This window comes from Ostrea edulis, chromosome 7, assembly GCF_947568905.1.
Source record: "Ostrea edulis chromosome 7, xbOstEdul1.1, whole genome shotgun sequence".
Taxonomy (NCBI): domain Eukaryota; kingdom Metazoa; phylum Mollusca; class Bivalvia; order Ostreida; family Ostreidae; genus Ostrea; species Ostrea edulis.
The window spans coordinates 33120226-33141161 of NC_079170.1; the positions used below are offsets into that span (position 1 = coordinate 33120226).

The following is a 20936-nucleotide window of genomic DNA, read 5'->3' on the forward strand; positions in this document are numbered from 1 at the left end:
ACGATGAATGTAAAGGCGGATCCAGCGGCGGCGCGCCGGGCGCCCCCCCCCCCCCCCGTTTGATTTTTTTTTTTACAATTATAAACGCCCACAAAAGAGCAAAATATACGTATGTAGACGTTATATGATCATTATCTAAATGAAAAAGAACCCACTCTTTTATTGGCACAATTTCGTTAGCTTCCGGGGGCAACTGCACCCCCATCAGTGCAAAGCTTCAAGGCAAACCCAGCCTTCTACTGCCCCCCCCCCCCCTTTATCAAATTCCTGGATTCGCCACTGGAATGCATAAATGTTTGGCTTTACGCAAAATCATGGAATGAAATTTCATCCCCCAAAAATTAGCAAATAGTGTTCGGACAAAATCAGAACATAAAACACTATTCTACAATTTAAAGAATAGTAAGAAACTTGCACCTTTTCACATCTATTACATAACAAAACAACTCCTAATTTTCTTGATATCCCGAGTCAATACTTACCTTTCAGAAGACTTTCCATGCTATACTTTTCGTTGTCCAAAATAAAGTAGTCCACTTTGAAATGACAGAGTTTCTGAATGTGTTGTTGATCCATATGTACAATATTGTTGACGAATATTTCCTTGATGGCTAGAACTACAAAAAAGCTGTTAACACGACGAATTCCATCTATCACAACATCACTATCTTCGCAGCCCAGAATAGCGACGACTGTTTCTCTGATCTTCTGAATATCCTCTTGTAAGTATACCTCAAAATGTCCTGCCACGTGGATCTGTACATGCTTGGAACCATCGTCTGCAGCGAAATGAGTATATTCTAAATTTTTTTTAAACATTTGTAATTAATGTTTTGCACAAATGAAGAAAACATGAAAGTAATGTTTTCACGGATTGATCAATGCATTGTTGACAAAAGTAATACCTGGTGACCTTTCAGATAATCCCTTAGGCTTATTCTCATTTATTTTTTGAAGATGATATGTAATTAAAATCTTGAGAGATAAAAGCATAATTCAAAAATAATGCTTCAGAAATCACGCAATACACTACTTATAAAAATGGTACCTGGGAATTTTTCAAAGAAGCATAGCGCTATCTGCTTCCTAGCATATTTTATGCATTCCTCATTCAAATCTTTACACTCGATCCGTTTGAGCAAATACTGCATAAATATTACATCTGTCTGTGTGAAGAGTTTATTCTCCTGAAGAAGTATGAACAGTTCCCTGATAGATTTCACCTTCTTTATTGATTCCGAATCAACTTCACTGAGCCCTAAAAAGAAGATGCATATTCAAATGAAAACAAGTGAAGACAAGGGGCAACGTATAAACGAAAAAATACAAATGAAAGCTGCAAATTTATTTGAATGTGGTTGTCACAAATTTGTAAATTTCAAATCAAATGGACACGTTAATGATGTGTCAGAATGTTTACTAGACAAAGATTACACAAATCGATATGGTTTTATAATGCGAAATACGATGTGCCTAATCAAATAGTTGTACGTGCCTGTCATTTGTATTTCATCGAACACGAAGGTAGATTGAATAAATCAATAATATGGAGTGTTCATAGCAAATAAATGGAAAAGATGGTACAACAGAAGCAACTGCAAACAATTATGGATTCAAGTTTATATAACATCGAAAATAGTAGTTGTTATAGCTTAGTTGTTAGGGTTCTCCCTTTACAATGAAAATAGCCGCGTATCATGCTCGATTTCGGTGCAACATTACGATAGGTAATGGATGTTCATTCATCGCAATCGAACGCTTGTATGTCTACGGGGCCAAACATATATCGATATCATCTTGCTTTCTGCTCTGAATTGTTAAAGTGTAGGCCATTCTATGTCTTGAATCATTTGATGGTACTGCTTGCAGTTGCCTACAGCATACATTGCTTGGTTTAGCTTGTCAATATCATTGACTGTACAGGGATCTCATACAAGCGTGGTATAGTACAATATTGACTTGAATAGTGTTTTTCACACAGTTGTGGTATGGGTCAGCAGAATTTTTCAGAAGCTGTATAAACATATTCGTTGTACGAAAGGTGAAGATAACGATCAGTGATGAATCTCATAACTCCTACAAGCAATACGAAAAGATAGGTGGGCAAATATGGACCCCTGGACACATCAGAGGTGGGATCAGGTGCCTAGGAGGAGTAAACATTCCCTGTCGATCGGTCACACCCGTCGTGAGCCCTATATCCTGTTCAGGTAAACGGAGTTATCCACAGTCAAAATCAGTGTTCCAAGAACTGCTTAACAATCGGTATGAAACACGTCAGACATCATTTGATCCAATGATAGGTTGTATTGGCGAACTAGATTGTTATAACGACCATAGAATTTGCAAAATGCTGACTTCAATCGAGACTGTTGAAACGTATGTTTCTTTGACAATACGGCACTGAGTTATTCCCTCTTATTGGAAACGACCAAATGGAATAGGGTTGTAGTTGTTTTTTAAATGATCTATATCATTTGAAATTTAGATCTTTTTTTCAGATCCTGTTATTGGATTAATGATCGAGTCTACTGAAGAGAAAACTCTCATCTGCAAACACTTTGTGGTTGATTTTGCTCTTTTTAGCAGATCGTTCTTGTATATGAGAAAGGGTAGTGGATCAAGAACTGCCCCCTGGAGTACTCCAGAGTTGCCTGGTACTGGGTCTGATGAGTGGTGGTTAATTACCATTATCTAGCCATGACTACTCAAGAAACTGTTAATGCAAATAAACAAAGTATCCCCAGTCCCATAGTGGAACATCTTTTGAGATTTTTATTTGAATATTTTGTTAAAAACTTTGCTGACGTTTAGTAGAGTAACATCGATTGGCAGCAAGGTATAGCATTCAAAATAACAATTAGTTCTCTCAATGCATCCTTTGCCTGAAGTCATGGTGTTAATTTGCAAGAATATTGTTCTACTCAAGATGTTTCGTCATAAGGTTATGTGTACAAATGTCTTGCAGCAGTGATTTACCTTCACCTGAGACCACTCATTGACAGATGAATAATTCAGTGATAACGCTCATCTGGTATTAACTTTGGGATTTTTAAGACATTGGGCAGCCACTCACTTGATCTCTATGTGGAAGATTGACAATTGTGGAAAAGGACTGGATGCTATTTTTGAAATTGTTGAACCTTGGATAGGTCTTCCTTTGTAAAAATACTGCAGTCGTTTTTTATTGATACTTTGGTTTTTAGGTCAACGTAAGTAATTCCTTTATTCTTGAGGAGTACCATATCACTGCAATCGTATCTTCAGCCGTTTAAATCTTTCGAAAATTAACACAAAAACGAAGTTTACATTAACATGATGGAACCCCCCCCCCCCCAGCATCATGTATAGGTCAAAAGTCATAATACTTCAACCATTGTTGTTAATGTACCTACATGAATTAAACGTTATCGGATGGGGCGGAAAACAACACACAGAAAAGATACAAATCGCATTTTTTGGTCGTTTCAATGCTTATTCTTTGGTACTGAAATGGCTGATTTTATCAGTACAGAAAGGAACTAAAACCAAGTTTATTAACAATTATGGTTCTGATTTGACATACATGTATATGTGTAACAGAAGAGGTTTAAAACTTTTTCCATTGGATCATAGATATCATCACATGCAGATGGGGTTGAATGTAATAAATATTCTTCTTACCAAGAAGAATGTGTTTGAGTACATCAAGTTTGTCTTCTGGAATTGACTTTGCGAGTTTGTCAGTGAGGTTGGCAAACAGAACGGTGGACCCTCTTTTGTTGTACAATTTTCTCAAGGGATCTGAAACCACTATAATGAAAGGTGAATATAACGAACATTGATGAACCTCATAACTCCTAAAAGCAATACAAAACAAAGATTTGGGCAAACACGGAAACCTGGATATACCAGAGGTGGGATCAAGTGCCGAGGAGGAGTAAGCCTCCCCTGTCAACCGGTCACATCCACCGTGAGACCTATATCTTGATCAGGTAAACGGAGTTATCCGTATTCAAGATCAGTGTGCCAAGAACGGCCTCATAATCGGCATGGAACATCAGATAGCATTTGACCCAATGATAGGTTTTATTGGGAAACTAGATCGTTATAGCGACCATATAATTTCTTATTTTAAACGAGACTTTTGGAACCCCAGCACCATCAGCTTGTTTGTCAGTAACCTGCTTCGATTTAAAAACTGACCATATGCGGAACAAGCTCTTGCGTATCGAATCAGTTGAGAGATGTAAACATCATATGCAGGTGAGAATGGAATATTGCTACATAAATATTGGAAGTTGGCGATTGAGAAGTTGAAATCATCCCGTTTGTTATAAAGTGGAGCTGTTAGTTTGCCGTTAATATCTACTTTCAATAAAGTATCTAAGTATGAAGCAGAAATGGATGACTCTGTGGTGTCTTTTATTTCGAGTTCACTGGGATATATCGAATCGACATATGAATGATAATTATCATTGTTAATAGATAATACATCGTCGATATATCTAAATGTCGAATTGAAGGCAACAGCAAGAGATTGATTGATTGATTGATTGATGTTTTACACCACACTCAAACATTTCTCAGTTATCTGGTGCCGCCCAGTTTTTGTTGGTGGAAGAGAGAACCAAGATGCAATGTACCTGGGAGGAGACAATCGACCTTCCAAAAGTAAACTGGGAAAATTTCTCACTGACCGGCGCGAGCGGGATTCGAACCCGCGCCGACAGAGGTGAGAGGCCGTGTGATGTTGAGGGCGATGCTCTAACCACTCGGCCACGGAAGCCACAGCAAGAGATGTTTTCTTCTCACGTAGAAGTTTTTGAATAAATTCTGCTTCATAGAATTATATAAAAACAGAATATCAACATTTAAAATACGGAATTTTACTTTTCCCATTGATTTTAAGGTTCAAAAATAGAGTTAGTTGTTAGTTATAGGAAGATATAAATTGTAGCATTGATATTGCTTGATGTAGTTATTAGTATTTAATTCTTTGTTATCGACCTATAATGCATGGTTTCTTACCTTGGTCTATATTTGACTCAGAACTGTCCATAATCTTATCTGAGGAAACAAAAAAATCGTTTCTACAATTGCATTCACATTACATCTGAAAAACACTGTCTTTTTTCTCCGATTTGTCGGGGGTGATATTTATCACATGGCAATACTGATACACTTTGTCACCGTATATGTAATTGCTTTGTACATTGCGAAAATTCAGTTTAAAATTACACATATCAAACACCCTTCCAGTTTGAAGACGGGTGAATAGAGTGAGCAGAGACAGGCGAAGTAAAAAACTCTTCTGGCTCCCAAGAAGGAGAAACGTAATACATGTGGCTAGTATACATTTCAAAATCTTGCATGACTATGTTACTCAATTACCATATGTATCCCTTCTACTACTTCCGATGAAATTGAAAACTTCAAGCTGAAATGATTGCAGCTGTTCGGTTGTGTATCTGTTGACTACTAGCCTTGGACGAGGCAAGGCTACTGTAGACCCTCTGTGTAACGGATTGTGTGTATCAAGTGCTTGCAAATCTCCACTAGGCTCTTGTCTGACTTTCCATTCAGCCCTGAGAGCAACAGGGATGGATTTGATCGCAGCGTTGTAGGTGACTCTTTCGTGAAGTTCATCCAAGTCTGGATTATCAAATTCAATTGTAGGTAGACCTATCAAAATAAAGAGATGACTGGCATTGAATTTCTTTTATGTAAAGTTGTATGATGAAGTTTTCTGATTCCCTAGATTAAAATAATACACCTAACACGGAATTACGATTTCTGATGTCAAGCATTTACAGATATAACAAAATATTTTTCGATCCTCAAATGGATGACAGTGATATATATTTTTAATTAAGTCTGCTTTTCTAGAGAATAATTTTATCTTCATGAAAAAGGGAAGATAACGAAAAGTGATCAGTCCAAAGAATCTTATTTAGGATTTGTATTTAGAATACAAAATCTAGAGTAGGGATCAAGTGTCTAGCTAGATTTTTCACCTTTCATACCCGCCATGAACCCTAAATATTGATGTATTGTAAAAATTACAGAGAAAACATTCGATGCTTGACAAAATTGGTACCTCATTTTGAGCCAAGTTGCGTTTTTACACAATAAAACTGGTCACGCACATCAAAGTTTCTTTCAATCCAATTCGATTTTAAAGTCGCTTATTTTTCTATACATTTTTATCAGGGTTGTATTACTACGTCAACTGATTTTAAAATGGTGCATCCATACATTGATTATAAGCTGTAACCATAAAGGGTCAAAGGTGAATTTTTGCACTAAGAGATAAAGAATTGTATGTACTTGATAAAAAATAACTTTATTCCATAAACAACTTGTCATTTCAAAAGCTATTGTGTTCTCCAATTTGCATTTCTCATACCACATTCGTTATTAAATTTACAATTCTGACTAATTGTGAATATAATGGAATGAATCAACGGAGTCGCTTTAAATCGCTTTAAAAGAATTTTACTTCATTAGTATATTCACAAATATGAAAGGGACACATTAAGAAGTACCAATCATACGAGTAGAAGGCTGCATAAGTGATAAATGCCTACATGTATTTGATTTACCTAGATGAATTTTTTCACTCCTCATCTTTCCCATGAGATTCGATACGCAACACTGATATCTGCCTTTATCGTTTGAGTTCACAGTTTTGATAGTTAGCGAGGGATCAACAATACTTCCTCCTGAGTATTTTCCTTCTCTTCCTAGAATGTCAATCTTTATGTCGTCCTTTGTCCAAAAGACATCCGAAACTTCCGGGGAGTTGATAGGCAGGGCCATTTTACATACCAACGTAACACTTTTTTCCAAAACATTTGTTTCATGGTGAACATATAACGACGGAACATCTAAACATAAGACATATTTTATGATATAATTAAAAGGTAAAGATAACGAACAATGATAAATCCAAATACTCCTACAAAGAACATAAATAGAGAGTTTGGCACACAGACTCCTGGATATACCAGAGGTGGAATCAGATACATGGGAGAACTAACATCCGCTGTCGAACGATCACACTAGCTGTGAACCCTACATCTTGATCAAGTAACCGTAACCAAAATCAGTGTGTAAAGAACGGTGAAGCAATAGGTATGAAAGACGTCAGGAAGCATTTAACTCAGCAACACGTTGAATTGGAAAACTGCATCGTCATAACGACCATCGAATTTGCGAAATCCTAATCTAAATGAGAATGTTGAACTCCTGGTAACATCAACTTGTTCGTCAGTAGCTTGCCTCGTTTGAAAATTGATCATACGAAGAACAGGCTCTTGTATATCGAATCAGTTGAGAGGCCACAGAAATATATTTTTCTTCTGATGTAGTAGCTTTTGAATAAATTCTTCCTGTAAATGTGATTGTTACAAATTATGTAAAAGGAAGGGTATCATTCCGAACAGAAATTTGCACTTACCTCCTATGAGTTCCAGGCAAATAGCATTACTTGATCCTTGGCCCATCCCATTGGACACAACAAGACGGTAATATATTTCGTCTTCATGCGTTGTTTTCGGTATTACTAGTATCGGATGTTCTGGGTCATTTTTACTTCCAAGATATTTGGAGTCATCAATGTCTAGATTTTCGAAGTCTTCCAAATCAAGTTTTCCATTTTTCTGCCATATTGCCGATACTCGTGTTGGACAAGACTGAATAATACCTTTAATGGTGACTGCATTTCCAACAGTTACTTGGAGATTCCCAACAATGGATACGGAAGGGATATCTATTTTAAGTATAATAATACAGGTAGTATTTAAAAAAATATATTGGCGGTACTTCATTCTCGCAAATTGATATCGAAAATGCATCTAGTATCTTTTCCGTTCAAATAAAGATATAACATTTAGATAAAAGTTCATCACAGATTTGAGCACGGAATATGCTCCTTTATTAGCTGATCTGTTAGCTGAAACGTTAAAGATAAAAAAAAAAATCAATCAATCTCAATTTCCATAAATTAGGACAAACAGGACCCCCTAGACAAACCAGAGGTGGGATTCGGTGCCTAGGAGAAGAAAGCATCCCCTGCCAACCAGTGACCCCTGTGGCCAGCCCCATATCTTGATCAGGTAAACTGTAATCCGTAGTCACAATTAGGATATAAAGGGTGGCCTAACAATTCGTATGATACACTTCAGACAGTATTGACTCAATGGGAGGTTATATTTGTAAATAAGATCGTTATAACGATACAGCATTTTTGAAATGCTGATCTTAAAGGAGACGTTGGATACCCCTGTAACATCAAAGGAATTGATCACTCTCTGTCATCTTTAGTTGTTCAGGTAAAATATAATTCTAATATCATACATGTTATATCTTACTCAGATCTATGGATTTTGTGACGGATCCCACGGCATTGAAAACTTCACAACTGTATTGACCAATATCAGTCGACGTTGGAGAGTGTATCGTAAAGTGCCTGTCAATGAATTGTCCACCACTGTACTTATCTGCATTTGTATCTAAACGTGTTCCATCTTTTGTCCACAGAATGCTGTGCACAGCTGGTGATTGATCGTCGACACTAACGTTATAATGAATGGTTATTCTGTCGTCTTCAGAGATTGCCTTTTCTATCTCCAAAATCGGTAAATCTGGAAGATACACTTCTTTGAAAAACCTTATAGTGTCTTAAAATGTGTCTTTTCAATTAATTTCGATTATGTCTTAGATACTCGTTTTATAGTTTTGTCTACTCTTAGTTATTATGTTAACCCCAATTTAATATTTTTCTGTGTCTTTTGTATGTATTTATTCTTCTTTTTTAGTTTGTTTTATTCTAAAGTGCTTTAGTGTAATCATATTGACTATATAAGGCGCTATATAAATGTACAGTGATAATAATAAATGATTAGTAATGTTTAAACAGTTTGACCCATGATTATTCAAATGATTACCTCCTGTAACCGTAAAGTAGATGGAATTGCTGGGAATTTGCACGTGAGTTCCATTCACCTCACGTGATACAGTCGCCCGATACTCTCCCTGATCTTCCTTTGAGACTCTTGCAATCACTAGCATCTGACTAGAGCTACCCCTGTACCTCTCTGTGCCAATGTCTAACTGCTCTGTTGTGTTCCCTCTAATTATCTGCCACGTGATAGGCCAGTTATTAGACATATCTACATTTCCATACCTTGCCACAAAACATGAACTTTCTCCGTATGATTTTCGTTCATCGCCTTCTAATGTTAGTTTTGGAGCCTCTGTAAGCTTAATATGTTCCAACGCCAAACGCAGTTGGCTCTTTTCGTATTCCTGCCAACCGAAGTCAGTTTTTTCGATGCATGCGAGGTGATCTAATATGCCTGTTTTGTTTCTATTTAATAGGGGAAATCCATATATTCTGTTAAAAGCGTCTCTCAGCTCATTCCATTTGGAATTAAATACATCATCAGGTACACTAGAAGATTGCGCATGTGCAACCACGTCATTTCTAAAGAGTCTGAGCCGTTCGATATCATCCCCGAGTTTAATATCTGTCTGGTGAGGTTTTTTACCCCACCCTTGAGTAGGTTGTAATGTTGAACACAGGTACCGGATGAGCTTGTACAGTAAGGTGATATCAAAACATCGATAGTCTGGAACAACAGGACCAGGGATATAACAAAGCTTTAGTTGTTCTGGAGTGAGCTTTTGATGTCCGGTTAACAATGTCGTGTTTGCTTGGATTTCCCTAAGGAGATTTTCTGATGGTATCTGTGAGTGTAAAATATCCCCCAACACTTTTCGAATCTCGTCCACACAGGCTAATGATAGTCGAACAAAGTTTTGCTGTTCGGGTAGCAGATGTTTTGAGGCCATGATTGCAGTACCTCATCTGAAAGCATATATTTGAACTTATCATGAAAAAGTGTGATAATGACGAACAATGACCAATGTCATAAATATCATAGAGAATACAGAAGTAAAAGCACGGTAAACAGGGAGGTCAGGACATACCAGAGGTAAGCTCTGGTATTCACGAGGAGTAATATTCCCTGTTGAGGCCAGAGTTCATTTTTAATTTTCTTTTTAACGGAATGTTTTCTTTGAAAAATGGAGTCGAGGGGGTAAAATAGAAATAAAAAAGTTCTACAAGTGTTGAGACGAGTCAATAAAATATATAATTGGAAAAAAGGGGGTCTTTTTCCAAAAAATAAAATAAAATAAAACGTTAAAAATAGAGATCCACACAATACTTGTTAGCATTTATTTGGATTCAGTACATAACTGACAGTGTATTAAATCAGTTCCTTCGCTTCTTGGCATTCCGTGTGGAAATTTGTTTTCCTGCAAGCAGACATGCTTGGCATATGGGACGGACAATAGCAAAATATTGTTGATGTCTTCCCAATTCTTTACAATTCCTGACATCTGAGTCTCCACAATGAAAGCATCTTGCATAAAAAAACATGCGTTGACCCTATAGAAAATAAAACGTTAATAAAATCAAATGAAGTAGGAAACTACATAAATTTACCAAATGGTAACCTGATTTTGACTGTTTATCTTCAGAGTTTTGATTGATGAATTCATTCTAAAACTTTAATACCTGCATAATATTGTGTTTCAATTGGAGATGAACAATTAATATTTTACCTGTGGATAACGATATCTTGGCACTGTCCATCAGGAAAGAAAGGATTGCAACAAAGATATAGCAGTTCATCTTCAACACGCTCCACTGCTCTTTCCTCGGTTCTGTTCAACTTTCTGTCTTCCTAGATAACCCTGCTCTTCCCACACTCTGTGCAGATCACAAATCCCCTAACCTTTGCTACAAGTAATTACAAGAGTTGCCACTGCAAAACACAAACATATTATCCTGAATAGATACAAAGCTACATGTAATTATGTGCTCTTCCAACCAATACAGCTTTAAATTTATTGTCTCTTTCAGAAGAATCTCCAGGTTTTCCTTTCAGATTAGGTCTCTCCATGTCATTAGTTTTTGTTCCACACAGCTCCTTAAAAAGGCATGGACACGATTGAGCTGGAAATCTTATTTCTTGATTTGTGTTGTTCACAATGCTTAACTAAAGTATTTCTAATGGTCAATCAAAATTTAAAAATCAATTGTTGAGTTACAAGTGAGATACAGCACTCACAATTCCTTGTTATGTAATCAAGGCTCGTGCCATGTTTTTCTTAACATATAGTTTGCTTAATGGAAATTAGCATGTTTAAGAGAAAATGATTTGTGCTAAACACTAGACACTATTTAATTGTCTTCAGAATGAACTTATGAATTGAAAAATCTGTTCTAAACAGACTTACTAGCATATTCAACCTATGTAAACAAAACATGGCACAAGCCTTGTTAACATAACAAAGAATTGTGAGCTCTGTATCTCCAATATACTTCGACAACTGACATTCAAATTGTTGGTGACCGTTATAAATATCTTTATTAAGCATTACAAACATTAAATATCGAAAAATAAAATTTTATGTTTTAGCTCAAATCGTGTATATGTCCCATTAAGACATTTTTACTGTCCATTTTCATCATTTGTTGGATCTGGCACAGAATGAAGGTTACGGAAGACATCCTCTGGAAGCCGGGGAGGATTTAGCACACAATACTCACACCTGTCTGCCAAACACTTCGTTATCTTAAAATAACTTATCACATAATAATTACATATATGTAACACTGAAACCTAAACTGATGTGTAAATGTAGAGAATGTTTTTTTTTAAATGATATATTTACATACCTGAAAACTGTGAAGACGACTTCGGGAATGGGACTCAAGAAAAGTATCAATTGCTTTTGATTGTAGATTTGACAAATGTGCATCACACAGAATATTTTCAACGAGGACTTTCAATTTCTCCACCAATGCATTCATTTCCTTTGGACTAGCTGCCTCCAGTACACATATTTGTTCTCATTTCCACCTGAGATGCTTAAATCTTTCTTTTAAAACGTTCGATGATACACCAACTGCGTGTGGGTACTCTTCTTTAAGTCCCTGATTTCTACGTGCCAAGTTCCTTAGCTTCTTAAGTGAGCGTGCTGACTTAATTTGCATTTCACAGTCTGGGGACATAGCATCTCTCTCCAATGCTACATTCTGTAAAGCTAAATTGAAGAGACTCGTTGTTCGTTCTGCTGGATTTGCATAACTTCCACATGGAGCTGTTAGTGCACATACTATAATTTCCAAGTCAGGAGCAATGAACTCGATCAGAGCACACATTTTCACACTTTTATATGTTGTCCTGTGATCTGGTCCACCATCAGTGTAACGGATGAGCACTGGAGTTCGAAGGTTCACATGCTCATCAGAGTAGTACGTACGCATCAACGACATATTTTCAGTGGAATATCGGTGTGGAGATGAGGCTTAGAAAACCTTGTCTTTGACAGTAAGATAAAGAAGTCCATTGTAAAATGGGTCTTTTGGATTTTCCGTAATATCGTTCATGAAACAGATAGATGGAATTATCCCACCTACATGGAAGTCATAGTCTAAAGCTACCACTTTCATGCACTCACCTTAAAGACCATCATGGTGAGCACGTACTTCAGTTGAAACTGGATGATGCGGTTCACCCATAGGAACAATGGCGTTGTCATCCATACATAGGAAACTTGAATAATCTTTCATCTGGCAAGCAAATTCTTTCAGCATTGAAAGTAGTATAGCACAGTAATGAAAGTCAAGATGCTGAAATTGGACTAATCTTTGTTGTACTGCAAATCAAACAATGTATTATCCAGTGTAATATTTAGCTGTTGTGTCGTACACATGTCCTGGACTAAAGTTCAATTTAAGCCAAGACTTTGAACTCTCTGGTAATCTCTCAAGTATTTGGTGCTTGAGATCTTCCACTGAAATGGCATATGGTTAGTAAAGCCTGTCATTTGATCGCCTTTCATGAACAGCAGCATTTTCATCAAAAAACTTATTCAGTTCTTTCCAGAATGGCTTGAGCGTCTATTTTTTCAAAAATCAAATCACAGTCTTCACTTTCCAACAGAAACTTCATAAAGCGTTCATCAACCTCTGCAGCATTTGCAGAATTTGCCTGATCTTCAAACTCATTAAGATACATATACATATTCCTTAAAATTACCGATTGTTGGCCAGTACAGGTTTTATATCGATTTGTAAAACCCTTTTGCATCTTTCTTGTAGAAAACTTTATTATGTTCTGTTTTACTTTGTTGACAACTTGTACTTGCATCTTTCTATCTCTTTCAGTTGAATCTGAAAGTTTCCATAAAACATTCATATTTCCGAGATAGTTTCCATATTGGAATGAAAATAAGGTTATATAATTTGCTAACCCTAAATGTGTTATACATTTTCTTCTTGCCTAATTATCATTAGATTCAAAATTGATGAAATCAATAGTTTGATATTCTGCCATATCTTTCACACACAAGTCCAAAGCTTCATACTCTACAGTCACTTGTCGAACAGACCCAACAACTCTAAACATCCAGTTGTCTTTAAAATCGCGCACTGGAGCAGGGCTGTTATGGTTCTCTTTCATCTTCTTGTTTCAGTTACATAAATATTCTTCATATTTCTTGAAATAAGAAATCAAATCTTCAACAGACGAGTAGAATTCTTTACACTGGGGATTTATTGACCATGGCATTATCAGAAGTGATGACAAGTTTTCCTCATTTTCTAAAAACACCTGAAAAACATTAAAGTTTTTAGTACAAGTTACTGCACCGTACAGTAACTATCTCTAGTATTTTGTGCATTATTTGTAAAAGACATAAATATATAATTTTTAAGTCTGATTTATACGTACCAATAGAAATTTCTTATGTTACATTTTAAGATCACGGTAGCCGTACATTTCTTTGAAGAGCTTGGAAATTTGCAGGCCTCTTTTACGAAATTTTTCTTGATGTGGATCTAGGTACCACAATGCCTCAGTCAACGTAGACACAATGTGGTTGCCCACATTTTGAACTTGGTGGCGGGTGAACCCAATGTTATGCTTCCTTAGCATTGAGATGATACCATTGTATAACATATCATTGGAAGTAATTTCTTTTCTGCAAGAAAATCTATAGATTTTTTGTTCTAAAATTTTCATTTAAAATGTTCATCCTCATTCAATATGAATTTGTAATGTATTAAATTCTGTGTTTTGCGTATTTTACCTTTGTGCAGGATAATGTCTGTAACTTCTAGTTGCGGCCTTCGATACATCGAATATATTCTTTCCCTGGGCAGCAGTTTTATTTTTGGAATCCTGGTCAGACTCTAATTCATTTACCCGTGCCGACATGGATTTGTATCTGAAATCTGTTAATCCTAAACCTGTAAACCGAATCTGAGTCTACATCAATACCTATTCAATGTTACAATGAAAGTGTTTCGAAAGATATTCAAAGTTTCTACTGAATTCAAAATCATATTGATGTGAAAGAATTGTCACAATATACTTTTAACAATTTGATTTTCACAGAATAAAGCGTATGATTATATAAGTATTAAATGGCTTACCCAAAATAATTTTTAAACACACTGACAGGTGTTTGGGGATCTATGTCAGTGTTTTCACTCTCGATCCAAGATATTGTGAGGGTGACATTTTGTGCGAATCTTCTAAGAGATCCGAAATAACAAACCCAACAGTGTCATTTAAACGTGCCTTCTCAATTTTGCTGCAGCAAACTGCTTAGTTGATGCATCTAACGTTGATTTTGATGTACATGTACAGTGTACATGTGATCCTCAATATTCCCGCGGAAACGTCATTAAACTAGTTCTCATTAACGGTAAATAGTCATAATCAGTAAGAAGCTCTAATACAGCTTTAACGAATTCATTTATCAACAAAAGTTTGCATGATTCTTTAGTACTGTATATAGCGATCCCAATTTTATTTGAAAGCATCACATAATAGACGTTCGGCGGTTATTTCAGTACAACTCCATATAAGAGTCAGGCAGGGAGTGGCACATCATGGTCGTCGATTTTGATGAAACTTGGCATGGTGATACCTTTTGCCTCTAGAAGCGAAATTATAACCTCATTTTTTTCTTACACCTGTTTGGTTTCCATAGTAACGATCACCCAGTTTAAGACATATTCAATAGCTATTATCCAAGTATTTCGTGGTATAATAGTGAGATTTAAAAATTAGATTATGCACAAATTTGATATAAATGTTTTAAAATGAATTTATTGTAATGAAATATAGAGTTTAAAGAAACTGTTGATATAAAAGAAAATATGTTAATGTCAATTGTAATATCTGATCAATGTCCCTGAAAAGGGGAGATAATCAATAATAAGTCAAAATCGGATTTTTCCCTTTTTTCAACATTTTCTCAGTTAAAAAATCTTAAAACCCAAGACTGGATAGATCTAACACTATCAGTCATAAAATCCTTTACTTCAGTTATGCCTGTAAATGAAAACAAATTGTATAAATGCATACTTGTTACTAAAAATAGCATTTAAAATTGTAATAATTTCTCATTAACAGCCATTCTCTGTAACCACATAAACATTTAGATAAGGGATCCGGCACGCACTGTCACAGATTTTTTTAAATGGCACATTAACTTGATGATCTCACATGAGTAATGTAAAACCATCAAAGTGTGGTTGCTATGCAACTCCATTGCCATGGTAACACGTGCATAGCATTCGGGTCACAAAATAGATAAGTCCATTTTTTAATGAAATATGACAATTTTTATTCAAATATGCTGGATTAAGTTTGGTTTCATTTCAAATCATCATTATATAATATTTTCTAATATTTTTGTTATTTAGTTTGATATTTAGTTAATGGTTTGAACATTTCTATTATGGTATTATTTCTGTCTGGAAAATAGGTGTATTTGATACATTCTTTAAAAAAACAGGCTATTTTAGAGGCAAATTTGAATTTTGGATAAAAATTCCCGCATTTAACTTGAAATATATGGATGCTTGTTCAACATGCATTGGAACTAGTGCTATCACCTAACATGAGACATATTAAGGAATATGTCTTCTAAGCTGTGTTTCCATGGAAACAAACTGATGCATTTTGTCATGATATGCCAGTAAAGGTGCATATTTCATTGCAATTTTAAATATAATTTTCTTTGTAATCTAAGTATATCATCTTGATAACTTATTGCTATTGATGCTAGGATTTTAAATACTACAAATTTCATATGAGAATGTCGGTTGCCATGGAAACAAACACAATTATTTCTTTTCAAATTCGGAATCCATGCAAAAGGAGTAAATGTTTTACACAAAAATAAAAACTGCTCTATTGACATATTCAACTGAAGTCAATATAATAGTGGAAAAATATTGTTACTTTTAGTAGTTCTATTGAATAAAAAATCATCCCCAGGGGTCATGGTTCTTACAAACTTGAATTTCCACTTTGTCAGGAAGCTTTCTTATAAATTTCAGCTTTTCTTGCCCAGTGGTTGTTGAGAAGCTTTTTAAATGACGCCAACCTATTTTCGCCTTTTTATGATTATCTCCCTTTTGAAGGAGGCATGGCTCTTCATTTGAACAAACTTGAATCCCCTTCAGCCAAGGATGATTTGTTCCAAGTTTGATTGAAATTGGCCTAGTGGTTCTAGAGATTTTCCTCTATAACTGCATGTCAAACTTTGAGCCCCTATTGTGGTCCCACCCTACCCCCGGGGGCCATAATCTGAACAAATTTGAATCAACCTCTACCGTTTATATCAGGAACTTTTTAGGTAAATCTCCACTCTTCTGGCCCAGTTGTTCTTACTTGAGAAGAAGATTTTTAAAGATGTTCTTTATATATTCCCATGTATAACTTTGATCCTGTATAGTGGCCCCAACATACCCCTGGGGGTCATGATTTTAACAAACTTGAATCTCCACTATGTCAGGAAGCTTTCATAAAACATTCAGTTTTTCTGGCCTAGTGGTTCTTGAGAAGATTTTTTAAGTGATCCCACCCTATTTTTGTGATTATCTCCCCTTTGAAATGGGCATGTCCCTTCATTTCAACAAACTTGAATCCCCTTCACCCAAGAATGCTTTGTGATGCTCAGGTGAGCTAAAATGACAGGAAACCTGAATTTCACATTGTTTTCAAGTAAATCTCGTTTGTATCATATATTGTACATGTACAATTGTACTCAGATCATAAAAACTCTAATTGCCTAACGATACACTTTAATCAAATCAATGTATTTTTTTAATTATTATTATTTTTACAAATGTGCATGATTTCTAAATGTACATTGTACATGCATCACAAATTATATTGGCAATAATTGTATATCTTTAGTTGCATCAACATTCATCGAAATAATTATCAGGCTCTAGTTCACTTTGAAAGGATATTTTAATAAAATTTCAAAACTATTTTACTTATATATGGAAATGTCACACTTATGCATTATTCAGTATACATCTTCCACTTTCAAACAAGACACAATCACAACAAAGCCTCATGTCATCAACAATAATAGATGTACTTTCCTCTTTTATTTTAATTAAGACTTCAAAACTTCAATGTCTGATTTTTACTTCACTATAATTATCTTATATCCACCGGTCCATACACAGGTTAATGTCTAATAAATGCAGTATCACCTAGCTAAAGATCGTGTGAATTAGAATTTTTTTTTTATTGTTCTAGATTTCTTCTTTAGTTCTTCTAAAATGACCGCTTTACAACTTTGATCGGAACCTTTCACCTCATTATATGTATCATCAAGGCTAAGATACACTTGCATGAGATTGATATGACATTGAAGTCTTAAAGGAACAATATGTGTTTGTGAAACACTATATAGTCCAAAATAATTTAATTCTTTTCGTAGTCTAGTCTCTGATTGGTCAAATACAAACTAGGATACACAATTTATTCTGTATAATATGGTTTGGTATGGGACACCCTTTCCGGATAACAAGAGGTGTAAATCTTGATTCTGAGCAGTAACTTTGTAGAGGTTTTATAAAGGAGTTGGGTATAGTAATTCCCTGTCCAGAATCTAAAGTAATGTTCCTTGTACCATATGGCACCATTTGTGTAAAGGTAAGATCACTGAAGAATTCAACAGCATGAACCAGTTTTGTTTTGTCCATCTTCTCTTTGTGATGGGTTGTAGTCTGAACTGTCTGTTACCTTCCATCAAGACCATGCATAAATGTATGTCAATGTGTTTTATCAGTCTGGTGTTTTTTAATCCCAGGCAACAATTCCATCAGTTTAGATTTGGAGTACATATTGACATTGACGGACAAAATCTGACATCAAACACGATTGTTCTTAGAATTTTTCATACAGTTTCCTTATACTGGAAATGTCTGTTCTTTCTTTGTTAGCTGCAAAACAAGAAGATATAATTATAAGCTTAGCTGCCCTTTAGTCAGAATAATTAATCATTAATTCAAACCAAAATATAATATATATATATATATAAGTTTCAAAAATTGTTAGGGCGGATTCAATTTTTGCATTATTAGTAAGAATGTTGAGAGTTAACATTTTAGATTTTGACCCCATATTAAGACCCCAACCCAGCTTGAAATGGTCATGACATATCAGAAATTGAATTCACAAAACCAAGGGATTGCCCCTGTGCAGATTAAGTGCACAGTGACTAAGCCCGTTTTGGGCATGAACTCTGTGATACCATAAATATAGACTCTATATTTATGATATCATGGAGGTCAGACCCAAAACGGGCTAAGTCCCTAGCTGTGATTAAGTGTAAAATATTTAATCGTGAAAAATTATAATCAATACAAATTCATGCAATAATTGTCACATAAATTATTTAAAGAAGAAGTTAACTGATCTATATATTATTCTGTTATTGGTTTCTTTAATTATAATGTAATAATGAGTAATGTAGGAAAATTAAGTAAAAAACATTACAATTTTATAGCAAATGAGTAGGAGCTAGAGTTTTATATTCAGACTGGAAATAAATTTTAACATTCCCACTTTCCAGAGGCAAAATACCCTAAAGGTCCTAGTAAAATTTGTAATAATTAATCAAAATCAGAGAGGTAAGCAGATTGTCAGTTCATTATCTGCAGGTTTCTAGTTTGAAGAAATATCCTTCAAATTCTGATATTTTGACAATGCTCAGTCTACACATACCTGAACATATTTTTACACGCAACAGAAAAGATATTAGGATATGTTGAAATTATGTGTCATATACACTGATATACTGTAGAATTGTTTGTGAAAGATATGAATTTTTTTTTAACACTGATGGACAAAAATAAAAGAATTTAGAGAATGTGTGACGTGATTTACATTCCTCCCTTGATTAAATGTCCTCTATTTCAAAGTGACAGATCTATATTGCCAAATTATTTTTTATACTTCATTAAAAAAAGAAAACAAATGTGGATAATGTATAATGTCAATGAAGATCATCTAATATTAATCAAGATGAGCAAATTTTCACTAATCATTCTAGAAAAAATGCTCTGTTTAACTTGAAAAAAAAATGTAAAAAAAATAATAATTTGATTACTTTATTAAAAGTATACATGTGTCAGAAATTCATTTTTGTGTGTATATTTGCATTATATATTTATTACAGTGAAATGACACCAATATACAAATATAATACAGTTTACTTGTACATGAAACTATCATGTGATGATATATACAGGAAGGTAATTATATAAATTTTATAATTCATTGCCACTGCTAAATGATTTACAGGGGATGCTTACTCCTCCTACGCACCTGATCCCACCTCTGGTGTGTCCAGGGGTCCGTGTTTGCCCAACTGTCTATTTTGTATTGTTTATAGGAGTTATGAGATTGATCACTGTTCGTTATCTTCACCTTGCATGTAATCCCTCAATGCTACAAACTTCTGTACTACAGTTTGTTTTCTTATTATATCATATAATATCTATTTGGATATTTTCCTGTCTTTTCCTCTGATGTTTATTACTAATTATGATTTATATGGCCTCAAGGGCCCTGCATTAGTTTAATAAAATCTTTGTTTAATACAGTGAAATGATGCCATTACATTTGAACTTTGACACAGGAATATATTCCACTGAAAGTATACAAATATACACCAATACTAACAATAGCATATGGAACTACTTGATCAGTTGCTAGTACCAAATACATTTTAAAAGCAAATAATACCTCCTGCAAATCATTCTCCTTGAGGCATGGAAACACAAAATGTATATTGTACATGTATGTATATTTAATAGTAAATGAAAATTAATCTTTAAACTATTGTGGTATTATTAAAGATAAAGTTAAATTTTGTTAGAAACACTCACCTCTGTCAAGCCTACATAACTTTCCTCATTCAAGTTGAGCCAAAACACACATCCAGATTCATGCCTCTATGTGGCTTACACTTGGAATAGAGAGGATGACCAGGACATCCATTTATGCGATGGTTTCATATTGATTCCGTGACTGAATCTGTGGTTGGCACATACAGTAACGTTTTGATCTAAATCCGAATGCCAGAGGGCAGAATGGATGACAAGTAGGCCAGGTTCACGAACTTCTCACTCAAATTGCACGATCTTAAATGTCCTAGAATTGCTCTTGAACAATCTTTCAAATCAATTAGAGCTGTTTCCTGTGTAAATATGTGATAGGTTCCACAGGGGCTATCAAAATACAGTTGCAGAGCAGACATCATTGAATGCTGCCATCTTGATTTTTAACCGCCACTTACGTTTTGTGTACCAAAGGGACATAATTCGTACTGCAAATAATGTGGGGGTTTTTTGTGTAAAATTTTAGAAGTCGATATCTATGCCAACAATAATTTACACAAAATTTTAGATACTCCTCAGGATTGAGTAGGAATATAGGAATAACCTAAAAATTTAAACTTTCTAATATTCATTTGGGAATATGATTTATTGAATTCTGAAAATAGCACATGTTCAGTTATTTTGAGTCAAGATTGTGCATTTAGTTTCAGAC

At 34.9% G+C, this 20936-nt stretch overlaps 1 protein-coding gene across 4 annotated transcripts in view; it reads right to left on the reverse strand.

Moving 5' to 3' along the window:
• The window catches only part of LOC130048042 (uncharacterized), a 68391-nt gene that overhangs the window by 28713 nt on the left and 18742 nt on the right, over positions 1 to 20936 (reverse strand). The window contains exons 1-14 of one of the 4 annotated variants that reach the window (XM_056144033.1): positions 14152 to 15365; positions 13794 to 14043; positions 11735 to 13673; positions 10615 to 10792; positions 10251 to 10438; positions 8931 to 9853; positions 8355 to 8627; positions 7442 to 7753; positions 6585 to 6869; positions 5374 to 5664; positions 5011 to 5049; positions 3664 to 3792; positions 1049 to 1258; positions 483 to 779 (exon numbers count right to left, since the gene is read on the reverse strand). In XM_056144033.1, coding sequence (XP_056000008.1) covers positions 483 to 779; positions 1049 to 1258; positions 3664 to 3792; positions 5011 to 5049; positions 5374 to 5664; positions 6585 to 6869; positions 7442 to 7753; positions 8355 to 8627; positions 8931 to 9837 — 2743 coding nt within the window. In that variant the 5' untranslated portion in view covers positions 9838 to 9853; positions 10251 to 10438; positions 10615 to 10792; ... (1 more) ...; positions 13794 to 14043; positions 14152 to 15365. Of the gene's footprint in view, positions 1 to 482; positions 780 to 1048; positions 1259 to 3663; positions 3793 to 5010; positions 5050 to 5373; positions 5665 to 6584; positions 6870 to 7441; positions 7754 to 8354; positions 8628 to 8930; positions 9854 to 10250; positions 10439 to 10614; positions 10818 to 11734; positions 13696 to 13793; positions 14044 to 14151; positions 15366 to 20936 lie in introns of those variants that run through there. The other 3 variants (XM_056144034.1, XM_056144035.1, XM_056144036.1) reach the window with 3 other exon arrangements.